This window comes from Nomascus leucogenys, chromosome 4 (assembly GCF_006542625.1).
Source record: "Nomascus leucogenys isolate Asia chromosome 4, Asia_NLE_v1, whole genome shotgun sequence".
NCBI classification, from domain to species: domain Eukaryota; kingdom Metazoa; phylum Chordata; class Mammalia; order Primates; family Hylobatidae; genus Nomascus; species Nomascus leucogenys.
The window spans coordinates 101755979-101776818 of record NC_044384.1 but is presented as its reverse complement, the minus strand read 5'-3'; the positions used below and the strand labels follow the sequence as shown (position 1 = coordinate 101776818).

General features: G+C 55.5%; 1 protein-coding gene across 10 annotated transcripts in view; it reads right to left on the bottom strand.

Moving 5' to 3' along the window:
• Window positions 1-837: 837 nt before the first annotated feature.
• MST1R (macrophage stimulating 1 receptor) overlaps window positions 838-20840 on the bottom strand; it is a 21972-nt gene continuing 1969 nt past the window's right edge. The window contains exons 2-21 of one of the 10 annotated variants that reach the window (XM_030811749.1): window positions 16159-17849; window positions 12836-13024; window positions 12628-12756; window positions 12280-12450; window positions 11800-11960; window positions 11270-11435; window positions 11030-11166; window positions 10479-10640; window positions 10290-10383; window positions 9945-10157; window positions 9711-9857; window positions 9454-9619; window positions 9186-9287; window positions 8906-9112; window positions 5419-5499; window positions 5073-5254; window positions 4871-4980; window positions 4145-4310; window positions 3585-3721; window positions 838-1398 (exon numbers count right to left, since the gene is read on the bottom strand). In XM_030811749.1, the coding sequence (XP_030667609.1) occupies window positions 1143-1398; window positions 3585-3721; window positions 4145-4310; window positions 4871-4980; window positions 5073-5254; window positions 5419-5499; window positions 8906-9112; window positions 9186-9287; window positions 9454-9619; window positions 9711-9857; window positions 9945-10157; window positions 10290-10383; window positions 10479-10640; window positions 11030-11166; window positions 11270-11435; window positions 11800-11960; window positions 12280-12450; window positions 12628-12756; window positions 12836-13024; window positions 16159-17388 (4206 nt within the window). In that variant the 5' untranslated portion in view covers window positions 17389-17849 and the 3' untranslated portion in view covers window positions 838-1142. Of the gene's footprint in view, window positions 1399-3584; window positions 3722-4144; window positions 4311-4631; window positions 4981-5072; window positions 5255-5418; window positions 5500-8905; window positions 9113-9185; window positions 9288-9453; window positions 9620-9710; window positions 9858-9944; window positions 10158-10289; window positions 10384-10478; window positions 10641-11029; window positions 11167-11269; window positions 11436-11799; window positions 11961-12279; window positions 12451-12627; window positions 12757-12835; window positions 13025-16158; window positions 17850-20840 lie in introns of those variants that run through there. The other 9 variants (XM_030811750.1, XM_030811751.1, XM_030811752.1 and 6 more) reach the window with 9 other exon arrangements.

The window sequence follows — 20840 nt, the reverse complement described above, 5'->3', positions numbered from 1 at the left end:
GTCTCACTCTGTCGACCATGCTGGAGTGCAGTGACCCGATCTTGGCTCACTGCAACCTCTGCCTCCCAGGTTCAAGCGAGTCTCCCACCTCAGCCTCCTGAGTACCTGGGATTGCAGGCGTGCACCACCACACACACCTTAATTTTTGTAATTTTAGTAGAGACAGGGTTTCACCATCTTGGTCAGACTGGTCTCAAACTGCTAACCTCAAGTGATCCGCCTGCCTCAGCCTCCCAAAGTGCTGGGATTACAGGCATGAGCCACCACACCTGGCCAGAAGTTGGCTCTTTGAAAGTGTGGAGCTGAGGCCTTGCTGCTGGCTTATCTCTCTTAAGGCTACAAGTGCAATCAATGCTGGCAGTGTTGCAGGGACCCAAGCCTCTATGCCCCAGATGGCAGGCCCCATTCCATCCCGGATGGTGTGACGGTGGGCACTGCAGATCGAGCAGGGAGCCCTGGAGAAGTGCTAGGGCTGGGGAAGGGGGAGCAGGCAGCCTGAGCCATGGAAGAAACCATCCTGGTCACTGCATGCTTGGGTACTCAGCCTACTTTCTTGGTTCCATCTAACAGTCCCCAGGGCCCTATGACCTGGATCTGGGCCTTGCTCACCCTCCCTGTTCTCAAGAGCCTTCTTGCTGATCCAACTCCTTTCCAGCCTCAGGGCCTTTGCACGTGTGACTCTCTGCCAAAAACCCTCTTTCCTCAACACTGCTTCTGGTGGTTTTTCCCCGGTTGATAGGGCCTCAGCAAAATGTCACCTCCTCAGAGGCTTCCCTTGCCTCTCTATTCAGCTATTTATAGCAGCCTCCTGTCATTCTTTCACACTATTTGCCACAATTTGTGCTTTAATAGTCATTTGTTCCTTTATGGGTTCAAGGGACAGTGTTGGTGTGGTCACTGCTGAGTTCACTGTGCCCAGAAGACAGGGTCCACAGCAGGCACTCCATAAATACATGTTGCAGGACTGCCCTCACTGGCTCACTCTGTGGAGTGAGGGACCTAATGGGCCCCATTTACCTACTGCCTCTGAAAGTTAAAGGGCAGGAACAAGGTGGAGGGCCACTGCCCTCTGGCCTGGCATGGCCCAGAGGCAGCTTGGGGTTAGCTCAAGGCAGCTAAGCAGGTCCAGCCCAAGGACTAAGTCAAGTGGGCCGAGGAGGCTCTGAGAGTGGCCGGGGCCGACGTGCACTACCGGGCATGGGTGAGGACTGAGGCTGTTCTGGACGCACATTCATCTCATGCGAGGTGCTGGGGCCCAAGTTCATGTAGGTTGCTGGCAGCTGCACATAATGGTCCCCAAGCAGTGCAGACACTATCTGCTCCACTTCCCCCACTAGTACTCCGAAGGTGGGTCTCACTGCTGGGTCCACCTCCCAGCATTGCTGCATCACTTGGTACCTGTTGGGAGAAAGGGATGTCAGGTTAAGGCAATTCCCACCCAAGGATTCTGGGCCACCCACTTGCTGTTAAACCTCTGGCAGCCACACAGGGATGAGGATAGATGACAGGACCTAGTACCTAGCATTACCCAATCAGGGGCAGCTCTTCTCATCCCTATGATTGCTGTTCCAGTCCTGCCTCCCCACCCTGGCAGAGGTCGAACTACCTCAGGTGTTAAGACCTTGGGCTCCTGTGCCCTGTGGCCTGGGCTATGTGATCTTGGGCAAGTTCCTTAACTTCTCTGTGCCTCTGGGTCCTCCTCTGATCACAGAGAAGTAGGCACATAGGCTGATGCCTGTGAAGTGCTAAGCACAAGGCCCAGCTCACGAGGTACAATGGTCATCATCACAGTTCTTCCAGGAAGGAAGCCTGGGTCCAGCAAAGCAGGAATTAAAAATCCTGAAGTGGCTGGGCGCAGTGGCTCATGCCTGTAATCCCAGCACTTTGGGAGGTTGAGGTGGGCAGGTCACGAGGTCAGGAGTTTGAGACCAGCCTGGCCAACATAGTGAAACCCCATCTCTACTAAAAATACAAAAATTAACTGGGTGAAGCTGGGCGCGGTGGCTCACGCCTGTAATCCCAGCACTTTGGGAGGCTGAGGTGGGTGGATCACGAGGTCAAGAGATCAAGACCATCCCATCCTGGCTAACACGGTGAAACCCCGTCTCTACTAAAAATACAAAAAATTAGCCAGGTGTCGTGGCAGGCGCCTGTAGTCCCAGCTACTTGGGAGGCTGAGGCAGGAGAATGGCATGAACCCAGGAGGCGGAGCTTGCATGAGCTGAGATCGTGCCACTGCACTCCAGCCTGGGCAACAGAGCGAGACTCTATCTCAAAAAAAAAAAAAAAAAAGTTCTGAAGCAAGAGCATTTGGGGCAGCACACCGGTGGCACCCTGGTCCTAAAGCAGAGGTTCCCCAGGTTTACCTGCTGGGTCCTAGTGCCTGCCCCATTATCTTGGGGATGTCATTCCTGCCTGAAATAATACTCTAAGTACCTTACACACAATATCTCATATAATTCTCAGACTCTCGGAGGGTGGTACTGTTGTCTCCACTTTACAGATGAGGAAATTGAGGCCCAGAGAGGAGAAGGGCTGGACTGCTGAAGTGGACCCTATGGTGTGCCACCCAGATCCCCCTTTACTTTCCCAGTGGCTGGGAGTGTTGCCTGCTGATGGTTCTTGACTGAGGCTCTCTCTAGGAATTGCCCTAGGCAGAAGAGAACTGCCTCTGCCAAGCTCACATCCCCTCACCAGGGACAGCCTGTGACTAGTAACTGATTAACGCCTGGTACAAAGACCTGGCCTGTTGGGCTCAATTTCAGAAAACTCCAGTTCAAGTAGTCCCTATGGGATGGGCTGCAGTTTCTGTGACATTTCTCCTGCCCAGTCCTTCTTCCTTTGCCCCAAACCTCTCAGTAAATCCCCATACATAAATCTCCAGCTGAGTCTGTCTCCACGAGCCCAATCTGGATACAGGTAGGCAGTGAATTAAAGACGTGAATAGTAAGAGCAAACTCAAGGCAAGTAGGACTGTGAGGAAGGGCTACTCGCATCCTTCTTGGAGCACAGCCTGAGACAGGAGGCGTCAACTACTTTTACGTATGTCCTGGTTCTCTCTGTTCTAACCCAGCAGACCTAGCCACAGCTCAGGCACACCTGCTGCATGTGAAGCTGAACCTCAGCACCAAACCCACCCCACAGGCACTGAGGACAACGCAGCTGCCGCCATCCCTCCAGGAATGGGGAATCTGAAACCACATCCCGTGAAAAAACCTGACCTGGAGATCCAGAGGGGGTTGCTATGGGGGTTTTGGAATCTTTCCTTGAGATTAAATAAGAGGAAAAGATGGAATGCAGACCCCGTTAGTAGGAGTCGGGTAGGAGGAGCGCTGGGAAAATCAAACCACTGGCCTCAACCCCAACTCTGAATGCTGTTACCATGGCAACTGTGAGGTCTTCCCAGGGTCCTACTCTGCATGAGGGTGGGACCAGTTCACAGATGAGGAAACCGAGGCCCAGCGAGAGTCCCTTTCCTAGTCAACCAGAAGTTCAGTCAGGAAGCCAGGCAAGGGCTCTGTCTCCTGCCTCTTCCATGTCTCTGGGGCCCAGTTCCCTCCCCACTACCACCTCCACATACTCACAGAGAATCAGGGCAATACTCAGGCTGGGGCAGGCGCCGACCCTGGGCCAGGAAGTGGGTGAGGTCAAAAGGGTCGATGTGGGGGTATGGTGGGGCACCCCGTGTCAGCAGTTCCCACAGCAGCACACCAAATGACCACTGTGGAAAGGGGGAGGTGAGGGGACTCAACTCACTCCAAATTTGGGGGCAGGTGGGTCCCCCAGGGCTTCTACCTCCCAGAGTCCTTCAGCTGGAAATGGAAGACCTTACCCTCCACTGAGAGCTCATTCTTCAATACGTCACCCATGTCTTTCCTCTGTCTCCTCCCACTACCTCATCCTGCCCAGAGTTGGGGCTGGGCAGGCCCTGGATTATCTGTGAGGAACCAGTGAGTTCCCAGCCTCCTGAGCCCTGGCAGGTGTCAGATTCCATCTTACATCTGCCCAAGAGGTGGGCAGATGGGCTGTGGGGGTCATCTACCCTGGGGACTCCCTGGGCTCAGATCATTCAGAGCTGAATGGGTGAGGCCCAGTGTTCTCAGGTGCCAAAACCATGTGGACTGTAGGGCAGGTGGGGCCTCACCACATCAGACTTGGTGGTAAATCTATAGGTCTGCAGGCTCTCCAGCGCCATCCACTTGACAGGCAGGCGAGCGTGGCGATGCTGTCGAACACTATAGTACTCCTTGTCCAGGATGTCGCGGGCCAAACCAAAGTCAGCCACCTTGACTGTGAATGACTCATCCAGCCTTAGGGGTAGGGAGAGGATCACACTTAGGACTGGCTCTTACCAGGCCCTGAACCCACCTGTTTTAGGCCCTTAGAGAATTTTTTTTTTTTTTTTTTTTTTTTTTTTGAGACAGAGTCTTGCTCTGTCGCCCAGGCTGGAGTGCAGTGGCACGATCTCCACTCACTGCAAGCTCCGCCTCCTGGGTTCACGCCATTCTCCCACCTCAGCCTCCCGAGTAGCTGGGACTACAGGCGCCCGCCACCGTGCCTGGCTAATTTTTTTGTATTTTTAGTAGAGACGGGGTTTCACCGTGTTAGCCAGGATGGTCTCGATCTCCTGACCTCATGATTCGCCTGCCTCGGCCTCCCAAAGTGCTGGGATTACAGACGTGAGCCACCGCGCCCGGCCAAATTTCAAAGCCACGGTGTCCAGTCCAAGTCTGTACTGGGCAGACAAAAAAAGTAAGGTGCAGAGAGGGGAGGACAAGGCTGGAGTGGGCCCTTCCCTGAGGCGGCCTTAAGCACCGCACACCCTCATGCCCTGTCCCTTTGCTTCACCCCAGCTACTCTGGACTCTCACATGCAGTTCCGTGCAGCCAGGTCCCTGTGCACAAACTTCTGCTCTGCCAGGTACTCCATGCCGCGGGCTACCTGCAGGCCAAAGCTGATGAGGTCCTTCACGGTGGGGTTCTGGGGGCACAGGTGGGTTGGTGGGCAAGGGCACGGCAGCTCCTTCTCCAGCTGCTGCCCAGCCCCCAACCCAGAGCCAGCTGAACACTGACCCGCTGAGGTGAGCGGATGAACTGGAGCAGGTCACCATGGCACATATAGGGCAGCAGCACATGGGGCAGGCCCTCAGGTGGCAACATGATACCAATGAGAGCCAGCACATTCGGGTGGTTCAGGCCACGCATGAGCAGCCCCTCTCGCAGGAAGGCCTCCACCTGCTGTATCTCTGTGATGCCTGCAGAGCAGCGGGGCAGGGCGTCCCTTTATAAGGCTCAGATGGGGAAATGGGAAATGAAGGTCTCCTGCTCAGGGTCACTCAGTAAGGTGGGAACACAGAGAAAAAGAATCCTCCCAGCCTGAGGCCCCTCCCTTTGCCTTCCCATCTTCTGCCCCACTTACGACTTAGTGACTTGATGGCACACTGGATTCGATTCTGGGCCTGGTCTATGTATTCTCCGTGGTAGACAACTCCAAAGTGGCCTGGTGTGAGGTGGATAATGAGTCGATGAGAGGGGCTCCAGGGCCCAAGGCTCACACCACACATTCTCATTGGCAACCAGACCTCAGAGCACTAAACTGGCCAATCTGACATTTTATTTATTTTTAATTTTAATTTTTTTTTTTGGAGACCGAGTCTCACTCTGTTGCCCAGGCTGGAGTGCAGTGGCACGATCTCAACTCATTGCAACCTCTGCCTCCCAGGTTCAGTGATTCTCCTGCCTCAGCCTCCCGAGTAGCTGGGATTACAGGTACCCGCCACTATGCACAGCTAATTTTTTTTGTATTTTTAGTAGAGACTGGGTTTCACTATGTTGGCCAGGCTGGTCTCAAACTCCTGACCTTGTGATTCACCCACCTAGGCCTCCCAAAGTGCTGGGATTACAGGTGTGAGCCACCACACTCGGCCCACTCTGACATTTTAAAAAAGCAGCAGGGCCGGGCGCAGTGGCTAACACCTGTAATCCCAGCACTTTGAGAGGCCAAGGCAGGTGGATCACAAGGTCAGGAGTTTTGAGACCAGCCTGGCCAATATGGTGAAACCCCATCTCTAATCCCAGCTGCTTGGGAGCCTGAGGCAGGAGAATAGCTTGAACCTGGGAGGCAGAGCTTGCAGTGAGCCAAGATCGTATCACTGCACTCCAGCCTGAGAGACGGGGCGAGACTCATCCCCCCCGCCAAAAAAGCAGCAGAAGCCAAGCGCAGTGCGCCTGTAATCCCAGTTACTCAGGAGGCTGAGGAAAGAAAATCGCATAAGCCCAGGAGTTCAAGGCCAGCCTGGGTGACATAGTGAGATGCTGTCTTTTTTTTAGAAAAAAAAGGCTCATGCCTTTAATCCTAACACTTTGGGAGGCTGGGGCGGGAGGATCAGCTGAGGTCAGGGGTTCAAGACCAGTCTGGCCAACATGGTGAAACCCTGTCTACTAAAACTACAAAAATTAGGTGTGGTGGCAGTGGCAGGCCCCTGTAATCCCAGCTACTCAGGAGGCTGAGGCAGGAGAAATGCTTGAATCCAGGAGGCAGAGGCTGCAGTGAGCCAAGATTGCACTACTGCACTCCAGCCTGGGCAATAGAGTGAGACTCTGTCTCAAAAAAAATAAATAAATAAATAAATAAAATAAAGCAGGGCCGGGTGTGATGGCTCACGCCCGTAATCCCAGCTACTTAGGAGGCTGAGGCAGGAGAATCACTTGAATCCGGGAGGCAGAGGTTGCAGTGAGCCGAGATCATGCCACTGCACTCCAGCCTGGGTGACAGAGCAAGGTTCTGTCTCAAAAATAAATAAATAAATAAATAAATAGGCGAGACCAGCCTGGCCAACATGGTGAAACCTCGTATCTACTAAAAATACAAAAAAAAAAAAAAAAAAAAATTAGCGGGGCATGGTGGCATGCATCTGTAGTCCCAGCTACTCAGGGAGGCTGAGGCAGGAGAATCACTTGAACCTAGGAGGCAGAGGTTGCAGTGACCAAGATCACGCCACTGCACTCCAGCCTGAGCAACAGAGGGAGACTATATATCAAAAAATAAAATAAAATAAATAGGCCAGGTGCAGTGGCTCACACCTATAATCCCCACACTTTGGGAGGCCAAGGCGGGCAGATCATGAGTTCAGGGGTTTGGGTTTGAGACCAGTTTGGCCAACATGGTGAAACCTCATCTCTACTAAAAATACAAAAATTAGCCAGGTGTGGTGGCGGGCGCCTGTAATCCCAGCTACTAGGGAGGGTGAGGCAGGAGAATTGCTTGAACCCGGGAGGTGGAGGTTGCAGTGAGCCGAGATTGCGCCACTGCACTCCAGCCTGGGTGACAGAGCAAGACTCCATCTTGAAAAAATAAAATAGGCCGGGTGCGGTGGCTCACGCCTATAATCCCAGCACTTTGGGAGGCTGAGGCAGGTGGATCATGAGGTCAGGAGATTGAGACCATCCTGGCTAACACGGTGAAACCCCATCTCTACCAAAAATACAAAAATTAGCTGGGCACGGTGGCGGGTGCCTATAGTCCCAGCTACTTGGGAGGCTGAGGCAGGAGAATGGCATGAACCTGGTAGGTGGAGCTTGCAGTGAGCCGAGATCGCGCCACTGCACTCCAGCCTGGGCGAAACAGCGAGACTACCTCTCAAAAAAAAAAATAAATAAATAAATAAAATAAAATAAAATAGGCTGGGAGCAGTGGCTCATGCCTGTAATCCTAGCACTTTGGGAGGCTGAGGTGGGTGGATCACCTGAGGTCAGGAGCTCAAGACCGGCCTGGCCAACACGGTGAAATCCTGTTTCTACCAAAAATACTAAAAATTAGCTGGGTGTTGTGGCAGGTGCCTGTAATCCTAGCTACTCAGGAAGCTGAGACAGGAGAATCACTTGAACCCAGGAGGAGGAGGTTGCAATGAGCCGAGATCGCGCCATTGCACTCCAGCCTGGGCAACAAGAGTGAAATTCTGTCTCAAATAATAATAATAAAATAGAATAAAAAAAATCAAATAAATATAATAAAACAGGCTGAGTTCAGTGGCTCATCCCTGTAATCCCAGCACTTTGGGAAGGTTAGGCAGGCAGATTGCTTGAGTCCAGGAGTTCGAGGCCAGCCTGGACAACATGATTCGAGGACCATCTCTACAAAAAACAAGCAAAAAATTAGCCAGGCATGGTGGTACATGCTTATAGTCCCAGCTACTCAGGAGGCTGAGGCAGAAGGATCAACTGAGCCTGGGGAGGTCGAGGCTGCAGTGAGCCATGATTGTGCCATTGCACTCCAGCCTGGGTAACAGAGTGAGACCCTGTCACAAAAACAAAAACAAAACCATAAATAAAACCAAAAACAAACAGCAGCCACATGATGGCAGAGGCTACAATCCTCCTATGCCTGATTGATCCACACCAGAACCCACTGAAGACAGAACTTTTCTCATCCCCATTTTACAGATGAGCAAATGGAGGCTCAGAGAGGTTAAGTGGTATACCCAAGGTCACACAGGTTGGTGAGAAGGTTAGAGCAGAATCTGTTCCAACTGTCCCTTTAGCCTATGTCATTTTTTTTTTTTTTTTTTGAGACGGAGTCTCACTCTGTCACCCAGGCTGGAGTGCAGTGGTGCAATCTCGACTCACTGCAAGCTCCGCCTCCCGAGTTCATGCCATTCTCCTGCCTCAGCCTCCCAAGTAGCTGGGACTACAGGCGCCTGCCACCACGGCTGGCTAATTTTTTTTGTATTTTTAGTAGAGACGGGGTTTCACTGTGTTAGCCAGGACGGTCTCGATCTCCTGACCTCGTGATCTGCCCGCCTCGGCCTCCCAAAGTGCTGGGATTACAGGCGTGAGCCACCACGCCCAGCCTAGCCTATGTCATCTTGAGACTCCATCTCTGCCCCAGCCCCACCTGGCCCCCACACCTTTGCCAATGACTCGGTCACTGTGGGTGACCACCCACTCATGGGGAATCAGCACATCCTTGACCTCGGCCAAGAGCGCAGAGTCCAGGTCCCTTAGCTGGATGGACTCGTTCCGCAGCAGTGGGACACAGGATTCATCTTCACTATCGGAGAAGGATGCTCCATGGACACAAGTGGTGGAATCCAGACCATCAGTGGCAGGGAGTGCTGTGGGGAGAGGGAGTGAGGAGCTTGTAGGGAGAGGGGGTGGCTTTAGCTTCTCGTGCCTCCACTATCTCACCAAGGCCACTTCTGTAGTCAGAGCCTGAGTACAGAATAGGCAGGGGTGTGGCTCCAGCAGTCTGGTCCAGGGATGCCAGGTCATTCAGGTTGGGAGGAAGAACTGTGGAAAGAGAATCCTTGGTGGCTTGGCTTTCCAAGCTCCTAGGGGCCAACCCCTCTGGGGAGGACTTAGATCCCTAAGTCCTGGGCAGAGAGAGGATGTAGGGACTTGAAGATGCCATTGGTTGGGGGTAGGGGCTGAGTAAAGGTAGGAGCAGAGAACTCACCTAGCTGCTTCCTCTGCCACCAGTAGCTGAAGACCAGCGCAGTGGCCAGTGCGGCCACTAGTAGCAGCAAAGGCAGCAGGATACCAAGGAGCGTGCTCTGTGGGACCCCATCTGGCCCTGGCTGCACTACTCTACCCAGGATATGACATTCACCATCCACGCAGACCTGGGGGCAGGTGGCAACTCAGGCCCAGTCTGTAGGCCCTCTGCCCTCTGTCTGTAGGACCTGCCCAGGGAGGTCCAGCTGGGCTGCCTACCTGCAATGGGGCACCATCTTGGCCAAGCTGCAGGGATGGGGGCAGGGGGCAGACAACCGTGTCCCCCCGGAACTCGTGCTGGCAGCTCTCACCACCCACGGTCACGTTGACACCCACGCAGTCAGCCACAGCGCCCAGCCCAATATACTGCAGAGAGGGTCATGAGGACCAGCCAGTAGGCTGGCCCCTACTTTCAGATCCCCAACTGTCCCTGCCCCTATCCCTTACACTTACCTCAAACTTAATGGCATGCTCCTCAGGCTTCAGTGGAACTAGGTTGGCACTGGGTGGATGGGGTGGGGGTAGGAAGCGAAAGCCAGGCAGTGTAAAGCCAGCAGCTCCATCCCCCCGGGCACTCAGATTCCCTGCCACCCATCCCTGGGGGTCTCGGACCACATATTCAGGAAGGCGGCACAGCTGCTGCTCTGGAAGCTGCCTCTCACACTGCTGGGACCAATATGAGAGTGATTAGCCAGGAACCCCACCTGTGATTGCTCCTCTCCTCAGCCCAGCACGAGGTTGGGCTGCAGCTCAGGGAACTCATCCAGCCCTCCTCCCTCCTGGCCAGCACTCACTCACCCTGCTCTCCACTGCCCTAAGCCCATCATGGAATGACAGCACTAAGTGCCATGCTGAAGTTAGATGCTGGCCACAGATGGTGATGTGGGAGTTGCTGTGGAAGAGGGTAGGGTGGTAGGCTTTGGGCGTTCTCCAAGGCTGGCTCTCTCATTCCCCAGAGGCCAGAGTGGGCAAAGAGGTGGCGCTTACATGTAGCCACATTTGGGGCTGATGCTTAGCACGACAGGGTCTTCTCTGTAGTGGAAGGTCCAGGAACCAGGTACCTGGGCACCCCCCACCTGCAGGCTAAGGGGGACACTGGCCACCGTGGCCCCAGGGGGTGTGGCACATAAAAGCTGCCCCTCACTGACCCTACAGGAACAAGAGATTGGGCTCAAGGTTACCCCCTTTGTGATAGCCAGGCCCACTTCCTCCAGGGGCCCGTTGACCTCTCCCAGTTCGTCTGTTATCTCTCCCACCTGCCCCACTCCATGGTCTGTCTGAAGATAAGGTGGTCCCAGGAAGACATCCCAAGAGGGTAAGGAGGGAACAGGTTCCCCACAGCCTTGGCTGGAGCCATCGGACCCTGTGATGGGCTCTCTTGCCTCTGGGCTGAAGAAGGCAGTAGTCTTTTCTTCCTGGTCCTGCTCTCCACACCACACTGACCATGTAATGAGCACTCTTCCCTCCATCCTAACAGAATCTGGGTCCCCACCTGGATAGAACCCTGTGGCCTCCCGTGCCTGCCTGGTGGTACTTACCGTGCTAGCAGACACTCAGTCCCATTGACCAGCACAGCCCGGCTGGTGCCTACAGACAGACTCTGGCCTTCAAGAGTGAGACAGGTGCCTCCTGCCCGTGGGCCAAAGAGGGGTTGCACTGCTATCAGCACTGGCTCCTAAGAGGACATAGAGGTGGCTTAGGCAGGTCCTCTACTCCAAGCCCCTCCCTTCCCATACCATGAACTGGCCAAGGGCACAGACAGGGCAAGGTAGCCTCACCATGAAAGAGAAGCCTCTCAGCACGGAGGTGCCGTCTACCCGGAAGTGCTTGCCCGGTGGCATGTTAGTCACGGTGAGGCTGACGTTGGTAGGCCCCACTGCCTGGGTGCCCAAGGGCTCCAGTTCACACTCAAACTCCTCTACAAAGTCTTTTCGGGGCACTGATCTGGGGCACCAGGGGAACCCCTGAGGTCAGCCAGGAATTACACAGGCCTAGCTGCATGCCTGCCACAAGCCACAGGGCTCCTCCGAGCCAGAGAATGGCATTTCTCCACCCATGCCTCCCTCCAGGGAAGGAAGGTTCTGGTGGGGCAGAGATTAACCTTGGCTGGTCCATGAGTGAACAGACAGGAAGGGCGCATGAAAGCTCAAAAAGGGACAGAGACATCTCCCCAGACACAAAGCAGTCAGAACCACTGCAGCTTCCCCCATCCCTCATTGCCTCTGATAAGCAGAGAACAGGGTCTCATGGGGAAAGGGCTGCTTGGTTGTCCCCTTCAGGGAAAGGGAGGGGAGGGACCAGATTGTACCTGAGTTTTGAGCTGTCCTTGGGCAGTGGCCGGCAGGGACTTTGGCCCACAGTGACCTGATGGGTTCCCTCAGGCACCAGACCAGAAGGGTGCAGGTAGAAGTTGGAGCCACACAGGGTCAGCCTTGTACTGCCCCTTAGAGGTCCACTGTGGGGGTGGAACTGAAATGGGGGAAACAGCCTGAGTCCTCATGTGGGGTTGGGCTCTCTCAGCCCCACCTGCTTCCCCAAAGTCTTCTGCCATACCCCTTGCCTGCCTCATGCTCCAGCCATTTGGAGTCACTTGCTAGTCCTCATTCAAGCACTTTCCTGCCTCTAAGTCTGCATGCGGCATCCCCTCTGACAAGAATGCCCTCCTTGTAGATATGAAGGACACCCCCCAGACCTGAGAAAGATGGTGATCAAGACTTGCTGACCACCACCCCAGGCCCAGCCTGTCCCACTCTTACCTGTGCCCTGCCAGGTAAGAGTGAAGCCATACCTCAGTAAGCTTAGGTGGGCAGTGGTCCTGTTGCCAGGAGCCAGGACACTCCTTCTGCTGTCCACACATGTTCCCACACCAGCCACAGCCCATGAAACGCTGTGCCCTTAGGCAACGCCCACAGGTGAGGAAGTGGTGGCAGCCAGGGCCTCGGATAGGTACCTGGAAAACCTGGGGGTGGAAGACAGGTGACTCAGGGATGCCTGGAGGGGGAGATCGGGCCCTATAGACCCTCCCGGTACACCGTAGGCTAGGGTGGTAGGGCCTGTACGTCAATGCCTCTCTGGATTGGATGGAGAGTCTGTGATCCCACAACCCTGGCCCCAGGCCCTGCCCCGCCCACCTTACCTGGTCCCCAGAGGCGAAGAGTAGGTGGTCCCCAAGACGACTGACATCCCGCTGCACGGGCTGCCCGCTGTCACCCAGTGAGAAGTTGGACACATACAGCAAGTAGTTGAGTGACCTGGCCAGCTCCACCTAGGACACGTCAGATGTGAGCAAAATGGGGATGGAGACAAGGATCCAGGGCCAGGGGGCTGTGGGGATGAGGACCCACCTGCAGGATACGCCCATCCATAGTGCCCATGTGCGCCACTGTGACGTTGTCAAGGCGTGTCACATACAGTGCAGTGACCTGTACTGGTCCCAACAGCCCATTGAATAGGTCCACACGTGAGAAGCTGCTACTGACCAGCAGAGGGAAGTGGCGGCAGCTGGTGTTGGGGCTGAGGGCCTCCAGGCCAGGCTGGGAAAGGTCAGGGAAGGGAAGGAGTCAGGGTTCAGCCCTGTGCCCCGACCTTCTGGGGCCTTTGTCAGTGGCCACAGCAGCCCAACACTCTCACCCCTCACCTGGCCTGACTGGAGAAGGCCCTGGGCCTGCCAGTTACCAACCCACATTGCCCCCACAGGGCTTTCAGTGTAGCAAGGGCAGGGAGAAGGCCCAGGCTGGAAGGCCCACTCCCCATCCTCCCCGCCCCACCCTGCCATGTCCATCTTGATGGTGAGTTACCCCCATTCCATCCTCACAACCACCCTGTACATCTTTTTTTTTTTTTTTTTTTTTTTTTGAGACGGAGTCTCACACTGTTGCTGGGGCTGGAGGGCAATGGTGTGATCTCCATTGCAACCTCCACCTCCCGGGTTCAAGCGATTCTCCTGCCTCTGCCTCCCGAGTAGCTGGGATTACAGGTGCTCGCCACCATCCCCGGCTAATTTTTTGTATTTTTAGTACAGATGGGGTTTCACGATGTTGGCCAGGCTGGTCTCGAACTCCTGACCTTGTGATCTGCCCGCCTTGGTCTCCCAGAGTGCTGGGATTACAGGCATAAGCCACCGTGCCTGGCCCACTCCGTACATCTCACACATGAGGAAACAGGCCCAAGAGGTTTGGTCTCTTGTCCAAGGCATCATAGACCCTCAAGAGGAGAGCCAAGTTGGAAGTCTCAGCTCCGCAAGAGTCTTCTCCTGCCCCCTGCTGGCTCTTCTCTGCCTCTCTGTGTGCACTTCAGCAAACCCTGTCTCCTCTGGGCTTGGGTTTCCCCACTTGCATAAGGGGCTGCATGCTGGAGTTAATTGGCCAGCAAAAGGTTGGGGACATGGTCCTTCTCCCTAGGCTCCAAAGGTCTTCCTGTACTCCTGGCTGCTTCCTATACCCCCCTTCAGGGTACAAAAGGGATAAACCAAACCCCTACAGCCTGGGTGCCAGAACTAAGTTCTGGAAGCTAGGGAGTACTAACCTCTCCCCTGCTTTTAGCAAGGGGGGGTGTTTTGGGGGCTGCAATCACGCTCCAGGGCAGGACTGTGGAAGCTCTGGGAAACCAGTACACCAGGGTATGAACTTGCGGTGTTGGAGCTGAGTGCAAGGTGCAGACGGGGCTCAGTAGCCAGCCCTAGGTGCTCAGGACTCTCCCTCACTAGCCCAGAGGGCACTCCTCCAAGCAGGATCCTCTGAAGGCTCCATCAGACCACAGAGGCTTAACCCAGTCCTGAGACCTCAGCACTGATTAGTAGCCCTGGAGGCAAAAGTAGATGTGGAGCTGAGCCTGGAAACCCCATACACCTTGTGCCTACAGCTTGGGGTGGGTGGGGACTGGGATTTTGTCCTCACTTGAGGCAGGAAATCAGTTTGGCTTGGCCCGAGCCGGAAGCCTGCCAGGTGTTTCTAGCATGACTCAGGGACAGGTGGGGCTCTGAAGGGGAATAGAGCTCTACCTTAGTCAGGCCCACACCCTAGCCTGCTTGTCCCTAGGCCCCAGGACCTTAGCTCTAGGTTCCCAGGCTTAGGTAGGGGCCCCAGGCTCAGGTAGGGGCCCCAGGCTCTTGAAAACACATAAGTGTCCAATGTCCCATGGAGGACAGGCACCAGCTCTGAGTCCCTCAGGCCTCCTGAGGCCAACCACTATGTGGGTGCTGCCCCAGTGGCTGCATGCCCAGAGTTGCTGGGCAAACACTGTACGGGGTGATTCACACACCTCCTGGGGGCCTGGCCAGCCTGTGGGCAGGGACCAAGATTAGTCCTCCTGGAGCCTGGCACTGCCCAGCCGTGCTGGGTGTCTTCTGACCCACTGACCACTAGCCAAGCTGGGGAGAGGTTCTGACTCCCCATTGGGAAGGAGAAGGGGCCAGGCAGGCCTGCCCAGGCCCAGACAAGGAGTCCCCAACCCTAGGGCCTCTCAACCCAGATGTACTCAGCAGAGGGAGGGAGGCTAAAGACCCCCAACCTCACATTGGGTGTAAGTTCTCCTCCCATCTCCGAGGCATTAACAGGAGCAGAAAGGAGTCTGTCGAGAATGTCACAGCAGGCCCAGGGCCACAGGATGATGGCTAGAGAATCTGAGAACAGTAGCTGTGGGTCCCATTCTTGGTCCAATCTTACCGCTGTTGCCTACATGATGGCTGGAGAGAACCTAGATAGAGTCTGTTGGAAGGAGCCCCCAGTTCAGCACGGGCTTTGAGACTTCCTGCCTGGGGCAGGGCTCCAAATACAGTTGAAAAAAAAAAAAAAAAGTCTGGGATGGACCAATTCCAAACAGCCCTTCCTAGGCCTTTACTTATCCCCAGATGTTTATAGTTGCTTGCACAAGACTAGAGTGAGGCTCCCAGAACCTTCTAGAACCAAGCTGCCATTCCATAAGTGCCGGGTACTCCCCCAATCACCCCCAATCATGGCAAACAGGTTAGTGAAGCCCAGGACATGCAGGCTCCCTAACAAGCTCCCAACTTCCAAGGCCCAGGAGGCTCCCTGGAACGTGGTGGCTGGCAGAAGGATGGGGGTGGGTGGGGGGAGGGGGTGTGGAGGAAGGGGAGATTCTCTGACAACTCCTGTCCCACCCCCTTGGGAAAGCAGAGGAAAACAAGGGAAAGTGAAACTGTTGGCAAGCAGCTGTGAGTCTGTGAATCTGTAAGCATCTCCCTGTGTATTTGTGCATGGTGGTGGTGGTGGTGGGGGGGGAGGGAGGAGGAGAGGGGGGAGTGCTATTTTTCTGCGTGTGTCCCTGAGGATATGGGTGGTGGACAAGTAGGAGGGAATGCCCATCATTCTACCCAGCATTCAGGAGCTATGCTAACAGAAACACAGTTATGTAACCCTATCCTCACATAGCCAGGGAAACTACCTAAAAAACCAGAGGCCATGATGGGCAGGTAAGGGAAAGAGCAAAATGAGGCAGCCACAAGGGCCAGCCTGGGAGCTGAGCCTCCAGTGTAGCCTTTGTCTGGCTGCTTTCTCACACCACTCCAGCACTTAGGAACTGGGTGAGAGAGAATGCTTCTTTCTGCCTGCCCTCCCCCTCCCAGATCCCCTCAGCGACGGAAGAGAAGCAGCCTGTGTTCAGCCATGTGCATGCAGCTCACAAGTAAGGGCCCCTTCTTTCAGCTTACCGGGTTGGGGCAAAAACTGGGCGACTGGAAGAAGTCCAGGCCTCGCCGGAGGCCTGGATGGACTGGGGATTCACAACAGCGCTCCACACCCTCATCAATTAGTGTGTCCAGCAGGTCAATGGGGAAGGCACAGACGACAGAGTTGGGGCCCATGCCAGGACCACCATCCTTGCCAGCCACAAAGACCCCAAATAGCACTTCCTGGCCCTCAGCGATGCTCAGCTCAGTGGCAAGTTGGGCACCCACTGGAGCGGAGTGGGCCACCCGCAGCACAGGGTAGGGCTGTCCGCCCTCTGGGGCCCCCCGGCGCCTGCGTTTTGGAGCAAATCTGCAGTCGAGGACCAGCTCCCGATAGTCACCCAACTCTGGCTCAGTGGCGCTAAGCCGTGCCAGGCGTGTGTGCAGGGCACTAGGAGCATCTGTCACGCTGGCCGGCTGTACAGTCAGGAAATAGACAAAGGCTCCCGTGTGGAAGCTGTGCACGTATTCAATACTGTAGGAGACAAGATGCTTGGGCAGCACTGACAATGCCACAAAACCCGGTGCGAATCCCGAGGCGTCGGCCTTGAGACGCCTGATAGACACTGAGCGTGGGCTGAAGCTGGCAGCCACGGCTGCGTCCAGTGAGGATGCCACGTAGAAATAGGAGGCCTGGCCTTGCTCAACCACAGTCACACGGGTGCCCAGTGGGCTGGCCACACAGTCGGGGCAGTCATCGGGCCGGTTACGGTGGGCTGAGAAGAGGCAGGCTGGCCCCGCCAGATGCACGGCTGTCCCTTGGGGCTCTAGGTCATGCAGGAAGCAGCGGCCCTGCAGGCTGGAGCCACAACTGATCAGCGCAGGCAGCGCGGGCTCCAGCACCAGCACCTTTGTGTCTGTGTCACCGGGAGGGCCATGGGGGCCTGGGCCACAGGCTGCACACGTCTGGCAGCCAGGGTCCCCAGCAGGGCCCGTGGCCAGGCTCTGGACAGACTTCAGGTCAGGCCCAAGCACGTGCAGGCGATTGCGTATGGCTACAAACACAGCACTCTCATTTCTGTCGCCCTCGTAGGTCACCATGGCCTGTACCAGGCCTCCGGCGGAGAAGCTGGGCACCACGTACTTCACGTCAAAGTCGCGAGAGGCCGCGTAGGGGGTGTGCGGGCACTGCCAGTCCTCGCCCGCCGCGGGCTTGGCAGGCAACAGCAGCAGCAACAGGAAGGACTGAGGCAGCGGCGGGAGGAGCTCCATCGAGGCGAGCTGGGACCCTAGGGGATCCCTACGGGGCCTGGGCCTGGACCTGGGGCCTGGGCGTGGGCCTGGCTGGGGGCCCGACTCGAGGTCTGGACTGGGCCAACTTTAAGCAGCGGTCCCGACAGCCCCAAGATAGCAGACCCCCGCCCCAGGTTCCTGTGTCACCCAAATCCCTTCCCGGCCCTCGGGTCTGAGCACCTGACGCCTGCGGACGCACGGACAGCAATGCCCCAGCCGCCTCACCTGCCGCCCCAGCCGCCGCTGCACACTGGCGCTTAGCGCTCAGCCGACCCGAGGGCGCCGGGCTGGGCGGGCGGAGTCGGGCCGTGAGGGCGGGGCCGCGAGGGAGGCGTGGCCTAGCCTAGGCCCTCCGCCCATCCGACTCTTCCGGCCCTTGGAAGCCTGGCTCGTGTACCTTCTCCTGGCGTCTTGGCGCCTTTTTCTCAGCATGGTGTGGCCTGGAGAGAGTTGAGCCGGTCTGAGCCGTCCCATCCCATCCCTCCACTACCGACTGGTTCGAAGCGAGAAGGGGGCAGGACCCTGGGCTCTTTGCTTGCAGTGGAACTAGTTTGCACTTAGTAGCAACACCCTCAGTGGCTGGTGCCCAGAGGTGGCCTGGGGGCCCACCATGTGGAGAACAGAGACCAGGATTGTGTGGAAGACCAGAGGGGCAGAGGGGAGATGTGGGGCACTTAACAAGAGATGTTATGGGGGTTATGGGGGGCGCCACCCTTTGTGGGAAAGGACTGTTCTTTTTTTTTTTTTTTTTTTTTTTTGAGAAGGAGCCTTGCTCTGTGGCCCAGGCTGGATTGCAGTGGCGCGATCTCAGCTCACTGCAAACTCCGCCTCCCAGGTTCAAGCGATTCTCCAGCCTCAACCTCCTCCTGTCTCAACCTCCTGAATAGCTGGGATTACAGGTGCCCACCACCACACCCGGCTAATTTTGTATTTTTAGTAGAGACGGGTTTCACCATGTTGGCCAGGCTGGTCTCAAACTCCTGACCTCAGGTGATCCGCCCGCCTCAGCCTCCCAAACTGTTGGGATTACAGGTGTGAGCCACCGCGCCCGGCCGGGACCATTCTTCCATGTGCTTCTCCTGAGCTATCAGCAACAAGATGGTGTCAGAGGAAGGTGTGTTATGCCCTGCTCTCCCAGGGCCATAAGGGTCTTAGGATGGGATCTGGCCTTGCTGACTGGACCTCAGAGTCAGAGAGGCACATAAGTGGAGGCCCAACCCTAATTCTGGTACCTCCTCTGCAGCCTCAGTATATGGAAGCTGTATAATAGAGTTACAATCCACAATATGGGCCTTAGGGACTCCCCCTTCCTTCCTGGCTCTGCCCAGTGCCCCCCGATATGGAGGAATCATGGGCTTTGGCTCTCAGGACACTTCCAACATGCTCTGTAGGCCTTGCTGGATCTTATTCTCTTCAATGAGAATGTAGTTCTGGGCTGGGCACCGTGGCTCATGCCTGTAATCCTAGCACTCCTTTGAGAGGCCAAGGCAGGAGGATCGCTTGAGGCTAGGAGTTCAAGACCAGCCTGGGCAACATAACAAAACTCAACAAAACAAAAAAACTGCTAAAAATGTTTTTAAAATAAAATATGTGACCGGGCATGGTGGCTCACGCCTGTAATCCCAGCACTTTGGGAGGCCGAGGCAGGTGGATCACTTGAGGTCAGGAGTTCAAGACCAACATGGTGAACAGACAGATCTGGCCAACATGGTGAAACCATCTCCACTAAAAACAAAAATTAGCCAGGCGTGGTGGCGGGTGCATGTAATCCCAGCTACTAGGGAGGCTGAGGCAGGAGAATAGCTTGAATTTAGGGGGTGGAGGTTGCAGTGAGCTGAGATTGTGCCACTGCACTCCAGCCTGAGTGACAGAGTAAGACTCCATCTCCAAAAAAGAAAAAAGAAAGAAAATGTAGTTCCGACTAGGTGATTTCCCAGAGTTCTCTCTTCTGTTTATGAGGAGTGGGGGTGGGGGAGCCTAGTCCCACACCTGGATCTCAGCAGCTGCCCCTTGGTAACTGGTCCCTCAACACTAGACTGAGGCCCCTGGGGGACAACCTTAGCCTGACAGCCCCCTCAGCTAGATGGGCCTGGACCCTAGAAGAAAGGGAAGGTCCACAGGGTGGGTCTGGGCTGTGAACTATGGGCCCCAAGGCTGTAGATAAGGAGACTGGGGGAGAGAGGAGCCCTCAGCCCAACAGGATTTAGCCTGGCTTGGGGAGCTATATCTCCCCACTCCCCTTTCAGTCCATACTTCTGTGCCTGCCTCCCCTTCCTAACCTGACCTTTGTAAGTTCTGTTCCTCCTTCCAGGAGCACTCTTTCCTTTTCCTCCTTTTGCCACCTAAATGGCACCTCCTCCAGGAAGCCTTTTTGATCCAGACTTTGCCAGGCCCCTCTCCTGGGTCCCACAGACCCAGTGCTACACCCACCCCAGCACAGTTTACTCTGGATACTTCACTTCCTCCATCCCTAGTGCAGGACTCCCCCTCCTTCCAGCCTGGAGCCCCATGAGCACCTGAAGACTGAAAGAGGAAATGGAACTGGGGGTGGCCACACCCAGTGCAGGGTTGATACTGTGCCCTGAGGTGACATAAAAGACACTCCTTTTCCAAAGCAGAATTGGCCAGGAAATGAATAAACGCCCAGAGAAAACCGTGGCGTGGTTCCTGCATTCCACAGTCAACACATCTAAAGATAGGCAAGGCAAAACTAAAATGAAACATTCTCAGCCTGGCGCACAGACAGGGGTTCTGGTGACCCAAATCCCACCTCCAGACTTTCAGAGGGATCTCTGGGGGTTGGGAGAAGACTTCACAAGCCCTCTTAGATCACCCCACCCACCCTTTTTTGGGGGTGGGGTTGCAGCAACCATCTGTTAGTTCTCTGCTGCCACCGTGTGGCCACGCTAATGGCTGTCCGCAGGCTGAGGTCCCCTGTATGGCAGCCTTGGTTCTCAACAGCGGGGGTACACAGGAGCACCCCTTCCCCCTCTTGCCATCTGCCGCCTCTGTAGGAGGGAGCAGTCAAGGTTTGTGGGGGAGGTCAGCTAATGGGACTCTTAAGTGCCAAGTACAAGGGCACCCCCAAGCTAAACTCATGAGGCCTGGCCCATAGCTGGCTAAGAACCTGCTCGACTGCCCTAGCACCTGACACCTTGAAGGAATGCTAGCCACTTTTCCTTCCTTGAGCTCTCAGTCCCCTCTGAACACTGTTCTAGAGGACTAGGTCTAGCCTCTTTCTCTAATCCCAAGATCACCTTAGCAGTGGCAAGAGAGTCTCTCTAACTGCAATTTGACCACATCACACTGCAGGTTACCTGGAGTTTGAGAACCCCAGCCCTTGTGTGGACCACTCCAGCTTCACTGCAAACAAGTTATATTAGGTTCTTTTTTTTTTTTTTTTTTTTTTTTGAGATGGAGTCTCGCTCTGT